At 35.7% G+C, this 17,245-nt stretch overlaps 1 protein-coding gene across 4 annotated transcripts in view; it reads left to right on the top strand.

Moving 5' to 3' along the window:
• Positions 1-17,245, top strand: part of MRPL13 (mitochondrial ribosomal protein L13) — a 52,431-nt gene that overhangs the window by 16,600 nt on the left and 18,586 nt on the right. For all 4 annotated transcript variants that reach the window (XM_045049675.1, XM_019823076.3, XR_006592260.1 and 1 more), the window contains exons 4-5: positions 4,932-4,992; positions 14,580-14,666. In XM_045049675.1, the coding sequence (XP_044905610.1) occupies positions 4,932-4,992; positions 14,580-14,666 (148 nt within the window). The remainder of the gene's footprint in view (positions 1-4,931; positions 4,993-14,579; positions 14,667-17,245) is intronic.

The raw sequence follows: 17,245 nt of genomic DNA, 5'->3' as shown, positions 1-17,245 counted from the left end.
TGTCTCCCTGTCTCTCTCTCTGCCCCTCCCTGGCTCTCACTGTCTCTCTCTCAAAAATAAATAAACATTAAAAAAAAAAAAAATACTATTGATCTTACTATGGGTACCTGGCTGGCTCAGTTGAAAGAGCATGCAACTCTTGATCTTGGGGTTATGAGTTCAAGTTCCACAAAAAATATATTAAATAAGTAACCATCCTTTAAAAAAAAAAACAGAAAAGAATAATTGATCTTACTTAAAAGAAAAAGGTATTTTCAAAAATTGGCATTTAAGGAAATACTAATTTTGCACATGCTGCGTATATAATTTACTCAACCAAAAATAACCCACAGAACTACACCAAATACTAGTTATTATTAACAGTATTTGTTTTTTCTAGAAGCTTTTCACATAACCTCTCTGATCTAGATTATTCTCATTTGTAAATCAATCTTCTCATTTATTTCTGTTTCCTGTAATTCATGTCACTGTTGTTTCTGGAACTATCTTAAACTTCTGAAAATACATGAGATGTTTAAGGAATGGTGAACAAAATCCCAAGTTTGGAAGATACCTAAAATCTCTACAACATACCTCTCAATGTCCAGTTCTCTCTGCCTGTGTTTGAATAATAGTGATCTCATGGCTTGTAAGGCAGCCCATTCATTCCATCTTTGAAATGGTTTAAATTTTAGAAAGATCTTTATGCTGTTGAATCATAATCTGTTTTTCTTTAGCTTTCATATTAGTCTTAGTTCTCCTCTTTGGACAGTGTAAAATAATCATATCTCTCCACATGACATTTTTTTTTTTAATTTTTTTTTTAACGTTTATATTTTTGGTACAGAGAGAGACAGAGCATGAACGGGGGAGGGGCAGAGAGAGAGGAAGACACAGAATCAGAAGCAGGCTCCAGGCTCTGAGCCATCAGCCCAGAGCCTGACGCGGGGCTCGAACTCACAGACCGCGAGATCATGACCTGAGCCGAAGTCGGACGCTTAACCGACTGAGCCACCCAGGCGCCCCATCTCCACATGACATTCTTCAGATCATTTTGAGATAGGAATCAATAAGAGCCCCTTGATTTGTCTTTTCCCTAAGCTAAACATCTGTAGTTACTTCAGAGTTCTTTATATGGTGTCCCTTTGACTATCCCCTTATATCTTGGTCACTCTCTAGTGTCTTTCTTAACTAAATACACTCACCTGGCTATGTTCTGATGGCTTCCTAGTATAATGGGAGTCGTCCATCTTTCAGTTATATAATCCTCTATTAGGTGGTACACGGAGTTCACTATCAGCCAAAACTCCCAAGTCTTTCTTAAACATGCTGCTGTTTAACCATGTTTTAACCCATGTTAACCCAACTACAATACCTTAAGTTAAATTTTACCTCCAGCCTTTTAAAATCTTTTGAGATCTTGATTGTGTCATGTAATGTGTTAAGCCCTCTGCTTCAGGTCATATACAAATTTAATTAAATACCTCCTATACTGTCATGCAAGATACGGTTAGAAATGTTGAACTTTCATTCTTGATTAAAATTGTTTATTTCCAATTGCACCTTCATCTTAGACAAGCAGACTTTAATGTCTCCATCTGCTTGTTTTCATCTCTTGCCTAAGTGGGTCTTAGGCAATGCTAGGAATAACTTTTTTTTTTTTAAAGACTTTATTTTATTTTTTTTTTAATGTTTATTTTTGAGAGAGAGAAAGAGAGCACCAGCAGAGGAGGAGCAGAGAGAAAGGAAGACAGAGGATCCAAAGTGGGCTCTTTGCTGACAGCAGACAGTGGGACTTGAACTTGCAAACCATGAGATCCTGCCCTGAGTCAAAGTTGGACGCTTAACCAGCTGAGCCACCCAAGTGACCCACTCAGAATAACTTTTTTGCTTCCATTAGCCAGACTTTGCCCATTCTCCTTAAACTTATTCATGAAATTGTTATTTAACATAATCAAAATAAATTCACATCCAGCTTCAGTAGTTTCTGCTATTAGGAAATCTGTACAGATAAGCCAAATTCTATAAAATTTAAAGGTAACAGGGGAAGAAATATGAAAAGTCAGAGTAACATAATGCGATAAAAGCATAAAGGGGGAAGTATTGGCACAAAATGCTGTAATAATTACTGTAGCAGTAATATCTGTGGAAAATAATAGCACAGCTAATAGCGAACAGCTAGTATAACATACCCTCTGCTGGTAGTGTCCCCTTCAGTAGAGCTGTCTTATCTAAGGTTGAAACTCTAAACTTGTACATTATCGGTACCCAATTACCACTACTGCTTCAGAATCCTTCATTTTAGCCAACATATTGCTATTTCTTGCCTTTCTGCCTTTGCGTGTGTTATTCTCCTTCACAGGAGTCTTTCTCAAGAACTCATATTTATCCATTAAAACCTGGCTCATTCAACCTCTTCTTGAATGCCTTCCCTATTGTCTCAACCCCGTATGGTAAATAACTTTTGTTTCTCAGTTTCTGTTGACTCTTCACTTACTTTGTTACTTCATTTCACTGGATGTACCACTTTTTTTAAGCTCAGAACATTATTACATTATATATTCAAATTTTAACTTTCTAGTTATAAAAATTTTAATATATGATAATTTTAGGAAATGCAGAAAAGTTTAGTATATGTGCTGCCGAAGCGAGCACGGAAATGCAGAAAAGTTTAAAGAAGGAACTAAAAATCATTTTTCATCCTGTGGACTAAACATTTTAATACATATACAGGTTTACATCTTTTTTTCACTTTATATAAAATTATCAGAAAGCCTTTTTATAAATAGTTTGTCATTGTGTAGTAATACAGAATATGATTTGCATACATAATGTCCTTTTTTTTAATTAAAATTTTCAGTTTCATAAAGAGCTGAGAAACATCTTTATACATGAGGCTTTTTCAACATATAGGATAATTTAAAATAAAACTGGAAATGTAATGAATTTCAAGATCAAAGGGATGATAATTGATCTTTTAATAGGTATTTCCAAACATCACTTTAATTTTGTACTAGTAGTGCATAAGAATGCCTGGTTTTATAAAACTGCTGCCACAGCACATCATTAATAATGATTTAGTAATAAGATTGTGCTACTTTGATGGACATCTGATTGTTTACATTTGCATTATTATAAGGTATCAATGCTTTCCTTAGCATGTTCTCTGAACATTTTATCTATTAAGAATATTAGTCCACTATTATATAGTTTACTTTTTACAAATTTTCTTTATGATGTCCTTTGTTGTATGGTTATTTAACTTTTATGTAATTAAATCTCTCTTTTCCCTTATAATTTGTTCTATGTTTTCTAGTCTCAGAAAATGTTTTCTTGTCCAAATATTTCATAAACATTCACTTCTCATTATTTTGGAGGTCAGGTGAGATATGTATGTGTGCACCCTGAACTTTGACATCTAACTGTTCAGTCATATAAATGTATTAGTAGGATTAGAAATATAGCTTACTGTTAGATGCCTCAGTAGAATTCACGTAGTCATTTTTTTGTGGATGGGATACTGTCATATTTGTCTACATATCCCCAGCACCCAGCACAGTAGGCACACAGTAAGTATTTACTGAATTAATTTGCATTGAAAAAAAAATGATGAACATTTTAAAAAAAGTTTCTTCTCTTCCATTTAGGCTATCCACACTGGAGGAAGAAGTGTAGTTACTTTGTCACCAGTAAAAAACAACTGAGTATTTATTACATTATTCAAATCATTCCTCTACTCAGAATTTTATGCCACCTTTCCAGATTCTTCAGAATAAAGTCCAAACTCATGAACTAAAATGTAAATGGTATTATACTTTAGAACTTGGCATCCCAATGTTAAAAACAGAAAGGTGATCTTTAGCGTAGAAGTTGTAAAGTACTTTTTTTCCATAGAGAGAAAGAATACAGGAATTGTAGTCTAGACAGGTATTTCTTTTTCTGAAACTGAAATCCCTTGAAACAAATGAAAGTATCACTTTGAATACTATCCATCTTTCTCAGCAAACTTCTAAATCTGCTTTTTAAAATTTTATTCCTGAAATGTGGTTCTTTCAAATGTTTTTAAGTCTGACTGAAACTTATGAAAGGAATTACATTTAGGTAATCTTTAACTTCTTGCAGAGTCCACTGAGTTTATGTTTTCTTTTCCCCTTCCTCAAAAATCATTTAGGCTTTATCCATTCAACATAATGAATCCTTACATCTGTATCTTGTTTTTGTTTTAAATTTCTTAAGCACTTTCACAAACATTTTCTCATATAAGTAACCTCATATAAAGAAATAAAGCAAGTTACCTACTATTAAACTGGTAGCCACTGGCAAACCTAGATTCCAGACTGGGATCTGGGGCATCCAAGTTACTAAGCTGCCATCAATACTGTCCCAAATATTTATATGTATTTTAAATCTCCATGTATCTATTTTATGTATAAATTTGATATGAACACAGTATTGCATCACTTAGGACCAACATATAACTCTTGATGGTCTTTTACCAACTATTAACAGGAAACAGGATCATTCCCTGTTTTGAGTATGAACTGGACTTAGACCCAAAGTGGCTACCCCTGTTTTCCCCAAACCCGACCCCTAGGTTATATAGACATTCTGATATGGCAGGGAATGTGAAGCATATGGGCTCACTGCTTTTGCTTTCTTAAATTCAAGCATGAACAACTACTTCAGAATGAATGAAAACAATAGTTATGCTAAGAATTTTCCAAGATGTGCAACTTTTATGAAATGAAGACAGTTGACCACTTACAAAGAACAGTATTTCGAATAGCATAGGTTACCACTTAATTTTTAAGACACTAATGAAAATCATAGTTCCCAGAAACAAGAATAGCTTCATAATAAAAATAGTTTTCATATTATAAAACCATATGCATTTCAAGAAATAGTATATCATAGCCTACTCCCAGTTTTAATGTCTTTGCTTCTTTTAACAGCTATCCAGGTGGATTTAGACAAGTAACAGCTGCTCAACTTCACCAGAAGGATCCAGTAGCAGTAAGTTTATTGTATTTTTTATTTATTAATCATCTGTGGGAAGACTGGTTCAGGAACTGTTTTTCCAGTCTAGCTCCTCTTCTAATGTAGCTATCATTCAAGGCTATAAATTCTGCACTTTAACTGTATCACACAAGTTTTGATAAGCATTATTTCCTATCATTCAATTGTATATGTTTTCTAATTACTGTTTACTATGTTTTGCATTTAGCCAGTTTTGTTGCTTTTCTTTTTAATTACTTGATACTTGCGTGATTATCTAGAATATGTTTGCTGAAAATGTCTTGGAGAGAGAGATGTATATATCTATGTATGATTATACATCCATTATATCAAAAATGCAAAGTACATTCCAATCAAAAAAAGTCTTACTGACTTTTTTTTGTTTGTTTATTTGATTTATTGATTACCTGAAAGAGTTCTGTTACGAACTCAATTGTGGGTTTATTTTTCCCCTGTATTTCTGTCAGTTTTTGTTTTGTATGTTTTGAAGATTTAGTGTTAGATGAATTTAAGTTTGGAATTACATTCTTCCTAAGAATTAATCATGGTACCAACAGCCATTTTTGTCTCTAATTATACTTTTTATCTCGAGGTCTTTTTGTTTTTTTAGTAAACTATATCAGCCTTCTTTTGATAGTGTTTGCCCAATAAATCATTCTACTTTAAATCTATTTATTTGTTTGTTTGTTTATTTATTTATTTATTTACTTACTTACTTATTTATTTTTCTGTCACAGAGGTCATATTTATTGATCGTTAACATCCTAAGCATAGAACTATGCACTTTATATGATTTTTTTTAAACATAATTTATTGTCAAGTTAGCTAATATATAGTATATACAGTGGCTCTTGGCTTCGGGGGTAGATTCCTAAGTTTCCTATGCTTACATACAATACCCAGTACTCATCCCAACAAGTGCCCTCCTCAATACCCATCACACCTGTTTTCCCCTCCCCCCCCCCCCCAATCAATCCTCAGTTTGTTCTTTGTATTTAGAGTCTCTTATGGTTTGCATCCCTCTCCGTTTGGAACTATTTTTTCCCCTTCCTTTCCCCCATGGTCTTCTGTTAAGTTTCTCAAGTTCCATATATGAGTGAAAACATATGATATCTTTCTCTGACTGACTTATTTCACTTAGCATAATACTCTCCACTTACATCCACATTGTTGCAAATGGCAAAATTTCATTCTCTCTCATTGCTTGCCAAGTAGTATTCCATTGTATGTATAAACCACAAAAATTTTCTAAGGACCTTGTTTGATCTGGAGGAAAGTAAAGATAATTGATTAATCTTACACTTCTAATAAATAAACTCAACCCAAAAGAAGGCAAGAAAGGAGATTTTATTTAATTTTTTCCTCTCCTTCTTTCTTGCCTTCTTTTGGATTGATTGAGTTTATTTATTAGAAGTCTAAGAGTAATCAATCTTTACTTTCTTCCAGATCAAAACAAGGTCCTTAGACGATTTTTAACACCTACTGTCCCTCACACAGTCAACAATTTTTAAAACCCTTCCAATTCAACATTCTTGTTACTGTTTTATACAGTTAACTGATTTTTTATTATTTTCTTTGCTTACAAATCCTTTTCCCATAACAGTCTTCCTTTGGGATTAATTTCCTTCTTGAAATACTTCTTTTGACATTCCTATCATAACATTCTTTTAATAATAAGCTTTTTATTTTTGTCTGAAACTGTCTTTATTTTTGCTTTCTTCTTGAAAGATAGTTTTGCTTATTTAGTATATGCAATTCTAGGATAACCATTTTTCTCTCTCACCTGTTTGAAGCTACTGTACAAGCAGATTTTAGCTTCTGTTATTGCTATTGATATGTTAGATGTCAGTTTAAACTGTTTCTTTGTATGTATTCTGTCTCTTTTGCAGGGGTGGGGGGATCCTTCTGAGATCTTCCCTTTGATTTTAGTTTTCCTGTTTCTTTTCAAGTCTTACTTATTTTGCTTGAGAACTGGCATCTTCAGTGCTGAAAACTTGTCCGCTCTTATGTGTTCTCTTATTCCCTTTATTCTCTATCTGTTCTTTCCCTTTGGAAATCTGATTACATTTGCAGTTGACTGTCTCATTGTACATGAATCATTAGCTCTCTTCCATATTTTATGTCTCCCTGTCTGACATTGTGCTGCATTGTCAATAATTTCTTTTTAATTTTTTTAACATTTATTTATTTTTTGAGACAGCACAAGCAGGGGAGGGGCAGAGAGAGAGGCAGACACAGAATCCGAAGCAGCTCCAGGCTCTGAGCTGTCAGCACAGACCCTGATGCAAGGCTGTAACCCACGAACTGTGAGATCATGACCTGAGTCAAAGTCGGACACTTAACAGACTGAGCCACCTAGGCGCCCCTTGTCAATAATTTCTTAATGTTCTACTTTCTCTAATTATCTTTTTTACCTATATCTAATCCAATCAACCCTTTTATTGAGTTTCCTTTTTTTTTTTTTTAATGTTTATTTATTTTGAGAGAGGGAGAGAGCATGTGGGCAGGGGAGGGGCAGAGAGAGAGAGGGAGAGAGAGAATCCCAAGCAGGCTCCACACTGTCAATGCAGAGCTCAACGTGGGTGGGGTTCGATCCCACAAACCATGAGATCATGACTTGAGCCAAAATCAAGAGTTGGCTGTCTAAGTGACTGAGCCACCCAACCACCCACCCCCTTTTAGTGAGTTTCTAATTTGAATTTTTTTTTTTCCTGTGAAGTTTTACTACTTGTTTCTTTTTCAAGTTTGCTGGTCAGTTTTGGCAGTCTTTCTGTTTCTTTGTCATACTTTGGTTCCTTATATTTTTTAAGCATTGTAAACCTAATTCTTAGTGTTTATATCTGATTCTAATATTTGTGTTCTTTGTGGCTTTGCAATTTATTGTTTCTGCTCAGGACACTTGATAAACTCATGGACCTTGAAACTTCATCACTGAGAATTCTTTGAGACCTGTGTCTTCAAAGTGGATTTATTCACAAAAGACTGACTTAGCTTCTGGCAGGTGCATGAAGCTATACCAACCTAAGACCTGTTTAGGCTATACTCTAGACTTCTGGGTTTTGATCCCAAGGGTGAATTTTAGGCCTTGAAGCCTTGTGCAGTAAGGCTCATACTTATCTGTTTCCTATCAGGAAAGATTTGAATTTTTTAATTTCTCCACTGTACACCCTGGATGTTGGCTTTCTGTTGAAAATCTAGGTTTATGAGGAAGTCTTTGATCCTACTTCCTGACCAAAAAGAGGTAGTCCTTTGAAACCCAAGCCCCGCACTAAGCTGATGCCCTCTGGGCAAATGCCAGCCTCAGGACTCTTTTTTTTTTTTTTTTTTTTGGTAGTACTTTGTCCTACTTCTGGCCTCCAGTTGTTTCCATGCTTTAGAAAGATCTTTAAAAACATATTATTGGGATGCAGGGCTGGTTCAACATTTGCAAATCAATCAATGTGATACATCACATTAATAAAAGAAAAGATAAGAACCATATGATCCTGTCAATCGATGCAGAAAAGGCCTTTAACAAAATCCAGCACCCTTTCTTAATAAAAACCCTTGAGAAAGTCGGGATAGAAGGAACATACTTAAACATCATAAAAGCCATTTATGAAAACCCCACAGCTAACATCATCCTCAATGGGGAAAAACTGAGAGCTTTCCCCTGAGATCAGGAACACGACAGGGATGTCCACTCTCACCGCTGTTGTTTAACATAGTGTTGGAAGTTCTAGCATCAGCAATCAGACAACAAAAGGAAATCAAAGGCATCAAAATTGGCAAAGATGAAGTCAAGCTTTCGCTTTTTGCAGATGACATGATATTATACATGGAAAATCCGATAGACTCCACCAAAAGTCTGCTAGAACTGATACATGAATTCAGCAAAGTTGCAGGATACAAAATCAATGTACAGAAATCAGTTGCATTCTTATCCACTAACAATGAAGCAACAGAAAGACAAATAAAGAAACTGATCCCATTCACAATTGCACCAAGAAGCGTAAAATACCTAGGAATAAATCTAACCAAAGATGTAAAAGATCTGTATGCTGAAAACTATAGAAAGCTTATGAAGGTAATTGAACAAGATATAAAGAAATGGAAAGACATTCCCTGCTCATGGATTGGAAGAATAAATATTGTCAAAATGTCAATACTACCCAAAGGTATCTACACTTTCAATGCAATCCCAATCAAAATTGCACCAGCATTCTTCTCGAAACTAGAACAAGCAATTCTAAAATTCATATGGAACCACAAAAGGCCCCGAATAGCCAAAGTAATTTTGAAGAAGACCAAAGCAGGAGGCATCACAATCCCAGACTTTAGCCTCTACTACAAAGCTGTAATCATCAAGACAGCATGGTATTGGCACAAAAACAGACACATAGACCAACGGAATAGAATAGAAACCCCAGAACTAGACCCACAAACGTATGGCCAACTCATCTTTGACAAAGCAGGAAAGAACATCCAATGGAAAAAAGACAGTCTCTTTAACAAATGGTGCTGGGAGAACTGGACAGCAACATGCAGAAGGTTGAAACTAGACCACTTTCTCACACCATTCACAAAAATAAACTCAAAATGGATAAAGGACCTGAATGTGAGACAGGAAACCATCAAAACCCTAGAGGAGAAAGCAGGAAAAGACCTCTCTGACCTCAGCCGTAGCAATCTCGTACTCGACACATCCCCAAAGGCAAGGGAATTAAAAGCAAAAATGAATTACTGGGACCTTATGAAGATAAAAAGCTTCTGCACAGCAAAGGAAACAACCAACAAAACTAAAAGGCAACCAACGGAATGGGAAAAGATATTTGCAAATGACATATCGGACAAAGGGCTAGTATCCAAAATCTATAAAGAGCTCACCAAACTCCACACCCGAAAAACAACCCAGTGAAGAAATGGGCAGAAAACATGAATAGACACTTCTCTAAAGAAGACATCCGGATGGCCAGCAGGCACATGAAAAGATGCTCAACGTCGCTCCTTATCAGGGAGGGAAATACAAATCAAAACCACACTCAGATACCACCTCACGCCAGTCAGAGTGGCCAAAATGAACAAATCAGGAGACTATAGATGCTGGCGAGGATGTGGAGAAACGGGAACCCTCTTGCACTGTTGGTGGGAATGCAAACTGGTGCAGCCACTCTGGAAAGCAGTGTGGAGGTTCCTCAGAAAATTAAAAATAGACTTACCCTATGACCCAGCAATAGCACTGCTAGGAATTTATCCAAGGGATACAGGAGTACTGATGCATAGGGGCACTTGTACCCCAATGTTTATAGCAGCACTCTCAACAATAGCCAAATTACGGAAAGAACCTAAATGTCCATCAACTGATGAATGGATAAAGAAATTGTGGTTTATATACACAATGGAGTACTACATGGCAATGAGAAAGGACGAAATATGGCCCTTTGTAGCAACATGGATGGAACTGGAGAGTGTGATGCTAAGTGAAATAAGCCATACAGAGAAAGACAGATACCATATGTTTTCACTCTTATGTGGATCCTGAGAAAGGTAATAGAAACCCATGGAGGAGAGAAAGGAAAAAAAAAAAAAAAAAAAAAAAGAGGTTAGAGTGGGAGAGAGCCAAAGCATAAGAGACTTTAAAAACTGAGAACAAACTGAGGGTTGATGGGGGGTGGGAGGGAGGGGAGGGTGGGTGATGGGTATTGAGGAGGGCACCTTTTGGGATGAGCACTGGGTGTTGTATGGAAACCAATTTGACAATAAATTTCATATATTGAAAAAAAACATATTATTAACTTCATTAACATTTACTTATTATTTGAGTAATATACTAGGAGAAAGTTTTAACCTAAATATTACCTTTCAGTATTGCTAGAAGCGAAGTCTCCTGTTGCCATTTCACAATTTTCTATTTCCTTCCTTTACACTTCACAACCCAGTCTTTGAAATATACACATAAGATAGATAACATTTTCCTCATTAGGAGCTATTTTAGCTTTTTACCTAAATACATTTATAAATGAACAAAGTGTGCCGTGAAGACATTCTTTTGTATTTCCCTATAATAGCGAATAAAAATAAATACCTATTGTTAGGATGCAACCATTTGTTTGGTGTAATACTGCCTACAATTTTCTTGGGGGTGAGGGAAAGGGGGACATTTTACTTCTTATCATTTATGCGTATTTTACAAAACTATGCTCAGAGATTGCTTAAGAAATATTTAATGTTCTATTTCAAGATGTGTTTTGGGGCTATTACAGATCAATAAAATATCCTATTTTGACTATATGGATTGTATGTATGGTACTAAAAACTTGTAAGGGCTGCTGATAGTGTGTACTGTAAGTGCTACAATAAATTGTAGTTTTACTATTTAATAAATATTTTTAAAATGTAAGTTTCTTTGTTATTCTGGCATGCTCACTGTACACTAGGAGGCAGTAGAGTCCTACTTTTTTATAAGAATTTGGCATTTGATAACATTTGTAGAAATTGTTCCAACTTATGTTTTGTAAACAAATATTAAAATACATTACAAAATGTTTTATGAAGTCCTGGAAAATAGTTCAGAATTAAATCCATTTGAATTATTACCTCATTTAAATTATGTTAATTCTTTTTTTAAGTATTAATTTTAACTTTGTGTTTTGAAAAGGAACAACTTGCTAAGAAAGAGGTCAGTTATTTTACTTCCAAATCAAATACTTAAGTGTCTGCCTGGAACAGTAGGTCTTCTGCCAGCAGACATAATTTGCTAATCAGTACTTGGTATATGGGCTTGTAAGAGAGTTTGTTTCATAATGCGTCCTTCTAATTATTAGTACAGCCCTGGAATATTATTTGTAAAATACATTAAATAGTACACTTAAATAGTTATTAGTAGGTTATTAAATATTTCAAAATATTGGGGCGCCTGGGTGGCTCAGTCTGTCGAATGTCTGACTTCGGCTCAAGTCATGATCTCGTGGTTCATAAGTTTGAGCCCTGTGTTGGGCTCTGTGCTGACAGCTCAGGGCCTGGAGTCCGCTTCAGATTTTGTGTCCCCCCCCTCTCTGCCCCATCCCTGCTTGTGCTCTGTCTCTATCTTTTAAAAATGAACAAACATTAAAAAAATTAAATATTTCAAAATATTGTAATCATATATGTCATTAATTATAAACTCAAATAAATGTGTTGATTGAGCTTTTCCTTATCCCTACCATAGTTATAGTTTAAGAGTTTTTGTCCTTGTATTGTTTTCTAACATGGTTCCTTTCTTGTTTTTCACCCCTCCTGTAGTTAGTAAAGTTGTTTTGAGTGAAACAAATGGCATATGCCCTAGTTTACAGGTTGTATGTGGAAGGTCTTGAGTATTTATTAACCTCACTTTTACTCTGTCTTTCTCACTTTTTGAATTCCTTAGAACTTACACATAAGTCTGTACAGCTATAATTGACTGATTGCATGCACGTGTTGTGTTATTATTTGGGGGAGTATATTGTTTGTATGTCTGTCTTTTTCTCTCCTCTGTCAGCTTTTAACCTTTCTACACTTTGTGGCTGTCCCTAATTTGGGTGTTACGGTGCATTTTTTTACTAGGGCAAGTTTTTTAAAAACCAACTTGTTAGTTCAAGTGACTACAGCTAAATTTTGTTAAGAACATGAAACCTAAATGGCATGTAACCCTACCAAAATGATAAAAATTGCTGCTAGGATGATATTCAGAGGATATAATGGCTGGCTTGTCCAGATAAGGTGCTGCGTAATATTAATATTGTCAGTTTCTGTTTAAGACTTTTAAAAATTAAAAATCTTAGGGGCACCCAGGTGGCTCAGTTGGTTAAGCATCTGACTTTGGCTCAGGTCGTGATCTCACAGTTCATGAGTTCAAGCCCCATGTCGAGCTCTGTGCTAACAGTTCAGAGCCTGGAGCTGCTTTGGATTCTGTGTTTCCCTCTTTCTCTGCCCCCTCCCCCCACCTCAAAAATAAATAAACATTAATTTTTTTTATTTAAAATTGTAAAAGCTAATATCTAGATCAGTGCTAATAGAAATTTCTGTCATGATGGAATGTTCTTCTGTCTGTACTGATAAATATGGTAACCACTAGGTGCATGTGGCAGTTGACCACTTGAAATGAAGGGGCGCCTGGGTGGTGCAGTCGGTTAAGCTTCCGACTTCAGCCAGGTAACGATCTCGCGGTCCGGGAGTTCGAGCCCCGCGTCAGGCTCTGGGCTGATGGCTCAGAGCCTGGAGCCTGTTTCAGATTCTGTGTCTCCGTGTCTCCCTCTGTCTCTGCCCCTCCCCCGCTCATGCTCTGTCTCTCTCTGTCGCAAAAATAAATAAACGTTGAAAAAAAAAAAAGAAATGTGGCTTGTGTGACTGAGTAACTGAATTTTTTGCTTTTAATTTTAACAATGTAAATCTCTATTAAAATCTCCAGAACATAGAGTATTAACAGCACTAAATTGGAAAATGTATTAAGAGATACCACTAGCTTTTGTATGTAGTTAGGTTTTGTGGTCTGATTTGATTAGAAAATTAAAGGAATAGGAAATCCTCTTATAGGACAACCCTGTTCTATCATGTCTAATTTAGTGAATTAGCTCTAATAAGTATCAAATTACATCCTTGGAATATGAGCACAGATGGTAAAAATTGATGCAACCCTTCAGATGTCCCTATCAGCAGTTTTATGAGGACCTTGCAGTATATTTGTAGGTCCTATATACCAGCAGGCCCCCAGGAGGTTATGGAACACAGAATGACACTCTGTGGCCTTCTCTTGACAAACCATACATCAAATCACATTCAGACCAACAATGAGGATAATCTTAAAAGGGGAAATGTAAATCATGGAAAGGTTAGTTTGCCATCTTGAAAATGGGTATGGTAGAGAGAAAGGATTTTTTGTCTTCTTGAGAAGTTACAGAGAGAAACACATTATAGATGTGATTGCTTGTACCATGTGTCTATTCTGGAAGTAAGACTGCCTGGTTTGAATTCCAGCACTGCCACTTACTAGATATATGAAGTTGGGGGAGTTCTTTAACCTCACAAAATCTGTTTCCTCACCTGTGGAATGAGACTCAGCATCCTAAACAAGATAACATATAATGCAACTAACCACCATACACAGTAATTTTTCAGTGAATGATAACCTTACCATTGTTGTGGATTTGTGACTTAGAGTCAGTCTCATAACTGTAGGGTCAGGCTAACTTTACGAATTGGAAACTTCCTGATCACCTACCTGGAGAAAACAGGAGTAAGGCCTCCCTGGGTTCTGCTCAATTCAGTATGTAACAGATTATTTGAGTCATAGGTTTTTGTATAATCTTAGAGAAAGCTTGTACAAGCTTTTTTTCTTATTCCAGCTATAATTGGCACATAGGAGATTAAAAATAATCTCGGTTTGTGCTTTTCCTTTAAAATAAATTAAGTCAAATAGAGCCTAAAGAAAATAGTGATGTACAAAATAATGATTCTTTTGCTGTTGCTGCCACATGTCTACTTAGGTCTCAATTCCTTTCATTTCACTTGAGTCTGAGCCCACTTGTTTTCATCACTATCTGTAAATGTCAGATCTTTCTTACTGAATCCTATATATGTCTGTTTTTCAGATTGTGAAACTAGCTATTTATGGCATGCTGCCAAAAAACCTTCACAGAAGAACTCTGATGCAGAGGTTGCATCTTTTCCCAGATGAGGTAAGTCAGTGGTTGTTAGTTATGATGCTTCAACAAGGAACCACGGCCAGAGTACCTGTTAAATTGAGGGTACTCATTGTTGATTTCATCAGCTACAAAAAACGTGTGAATTTCATTTACCTTTCATGTGACTAGTAGCAAAATTTGCATGAATCATGAATTAATAGCTTAGGTTTGGTTGCTAATTTATTTTCCTTGATATAATTTTAGAATACTTGTTCCTATTCAAAATGTATTCGGTTAAAAATGTACTTGAAAAAAAACATTTTTATTTATCACTGTTAAACTATTTTAAGTACTTGAGCTTTTCTCTTTAGTATACTGTAATGAAACACTAGAAGGGGGGCGCCTGGGTGGCTCAGTCGGTTGAGCGGCCGACTTCGGCTCAGGTCATGATCTCGCGGTCCGTGGGTTCGAGCCTCGCGTCGGGCTCTGTGCTGACAGCTCAGAGCCTGGAGCCTATTTCAGATTCTGTGTCTCCCTCTCTCTCTGACCCTCCCCCGTTCACGCTCTATCTTTCTCTGTCTCAAAAATAAATAAACGTTAAAAAAATTTAAAAAAAGAAAAAAAAAGAAACACTAGAAGGTCTATAATAAAATAGTTGAGTCCAAGCTCTGGAATCAGGTATCTGGATTAGAATTCATGATCACCACTTACTGATGTCATTATCTGTTTTCTCATCAGTATAATGGAAATAATGGTACCTACTTGCTAAGGTTGTGGTAAGAGTTAAATGAGATAACATTTGTGGAATGCTTAGAACGGGGCCTGACACAGTAAGTGCTATTTGCTGTCACTACCATGGTTGTGATTGTTGTCCTTAGAGTTCCCACTAGAGGAATAATGTGGAAATGAATTCCACACTATCAAGTTATATCAGTGATTTAAATCACTGTGTGCTCTATTTACTTAGCTTAAGCAATGCATGAGTAAATTATTCGTGCTTTTATCAAAATGGTTAATGTATTACTTTTGCTTTGCATGAATGAGTAGAATTTTCCAGTATTCACTTTACCTCTGAAGTAACAAGTATGGGAGTAGTGTCATCATCTAAGGATAAATGACCTTCATGAAAGCACAGTTTTAAAACTCCTAATTCTTTCTTTTAATTTATTTTTTTCTTATTTGAGAGAAAGAGCACATGCGAGCCAGGGAGAGGGGCAGAGAGGGAGGGGGAGGAGGGAGAGGGAGAGAGAGAGAGAGAGAGAGAGAGAGAGAGAGAGAGAGAATGAGAATCTCAAGCACTCAAGCAGATTCCACATTCCTCATGGAGCCTGACTGAGGACTCAATCCCATGACCCTGGGATCATGACCTGAGCTGAAATCAAGAGTCAGCTGTTAACTGACTGAGCCAACCAGGCTCCCCTAAAACTCCGATTTCTGATTGTACTCTCCCATTTTTTTAGAGACCATAATTTCTAAAAAAACAAAAAATGATAATGTAGATATAAAATCTTAGTTATTAGGCAGTCAGGTTTGAATGTGGATGTTTTAAGTATTCATGGTAGTTCAACTACAACAAATTACTTAAATAATTTCAGACTATAAAATTAATGAGTCCGCTTCCCCCCCCAAAAAAATTGTCAAATATTCAGAAGCTTGCTACACAGTTTGTTGTCCAGGCAATAGGGAAGTAGGCATTCAGATTGCTAGGAGTACAAAATGGTGCAACCCATAAGGAATCAGAGAATTAGGTAACGTTACACAGAATACATACATAAGGAAAGTCAGGCTTGATCCAGCATTCTATTTTCTCTGAAGATACACAAAATTATTGTTTCCATATTATTTATAATAGTACAATAATAGAAACTAGTATTTATTCAGAGGAAATTGGATAAACTGTGTTATATCCATTCAGTCGGGTACTATGCAGTTATAAAAAAAGAATGCCAAATATTCTTATGATTTGATAACTAATGCTTTCTAGGATATATTGGTAAGTGAAAAAATATAGATAGCATACTACCTTTTGTATGCATATACACATACATATGTTTACACACACATGCATACTATAACTGCTGCTTACTGTATAAAGAAACACAGGAAGAATAAATGAGAAAATAAAGATGGCTACTTACTGAATCATGGGCACAAAAAGACAAAAGGAATAGGGAAGAGAATAAGGTTTTTGGAGTATGCCTTATAGATTATTTATTTTTTTATTTTAACTTTGTTATTATGTTAAGATTTTATTCAAAAATAAAATGACAGCAGTAGCAGAAGTAAGCACAACTAGTGCCCAGATCTTGTTTTCTAAGTGCTATTTCTGATTAAAAAGAACCTGGTTCACCTTGGAGAAATGGTTGATTCTAGGTCTGGAGCAGACAAAGACCAAAGTTATTATGGAGTATACACATGCACACGCAATTATTATTATCTTCATTGTTTATACTGGAAAAATAATAAGTCACAGAAAGTAAGGCAGTGCTCAAAACGGATGGGGAAATATCAAGAGAACATAGGAGGCATTTTGAATTGGTGCCCACTGACCAAGTTTGGGACTGTGTGATGTGAGCCTCAAAATGAATGGTTAAAATAATGGATTACGTTGAATAGAAAACAAAAATCTAGGG

Source organism: Felis catus, chromosome F2 (assembly GCF_018350175.1).
Source record: "Felis catus isolate Fca126 chromosome F2, F.catus_Fca126_mat1.0, whole genome shotgun sequence".
Taxonomy (NCBI): domain Eukaryota; kingdom Metazoa; phylum Chordata; class Mammalia; order Carnivora; family Felidae; genus Felis; species Felis catus.
This window is presented reverse-complemented; position numbering and strand designations above follow the sequence as displayed.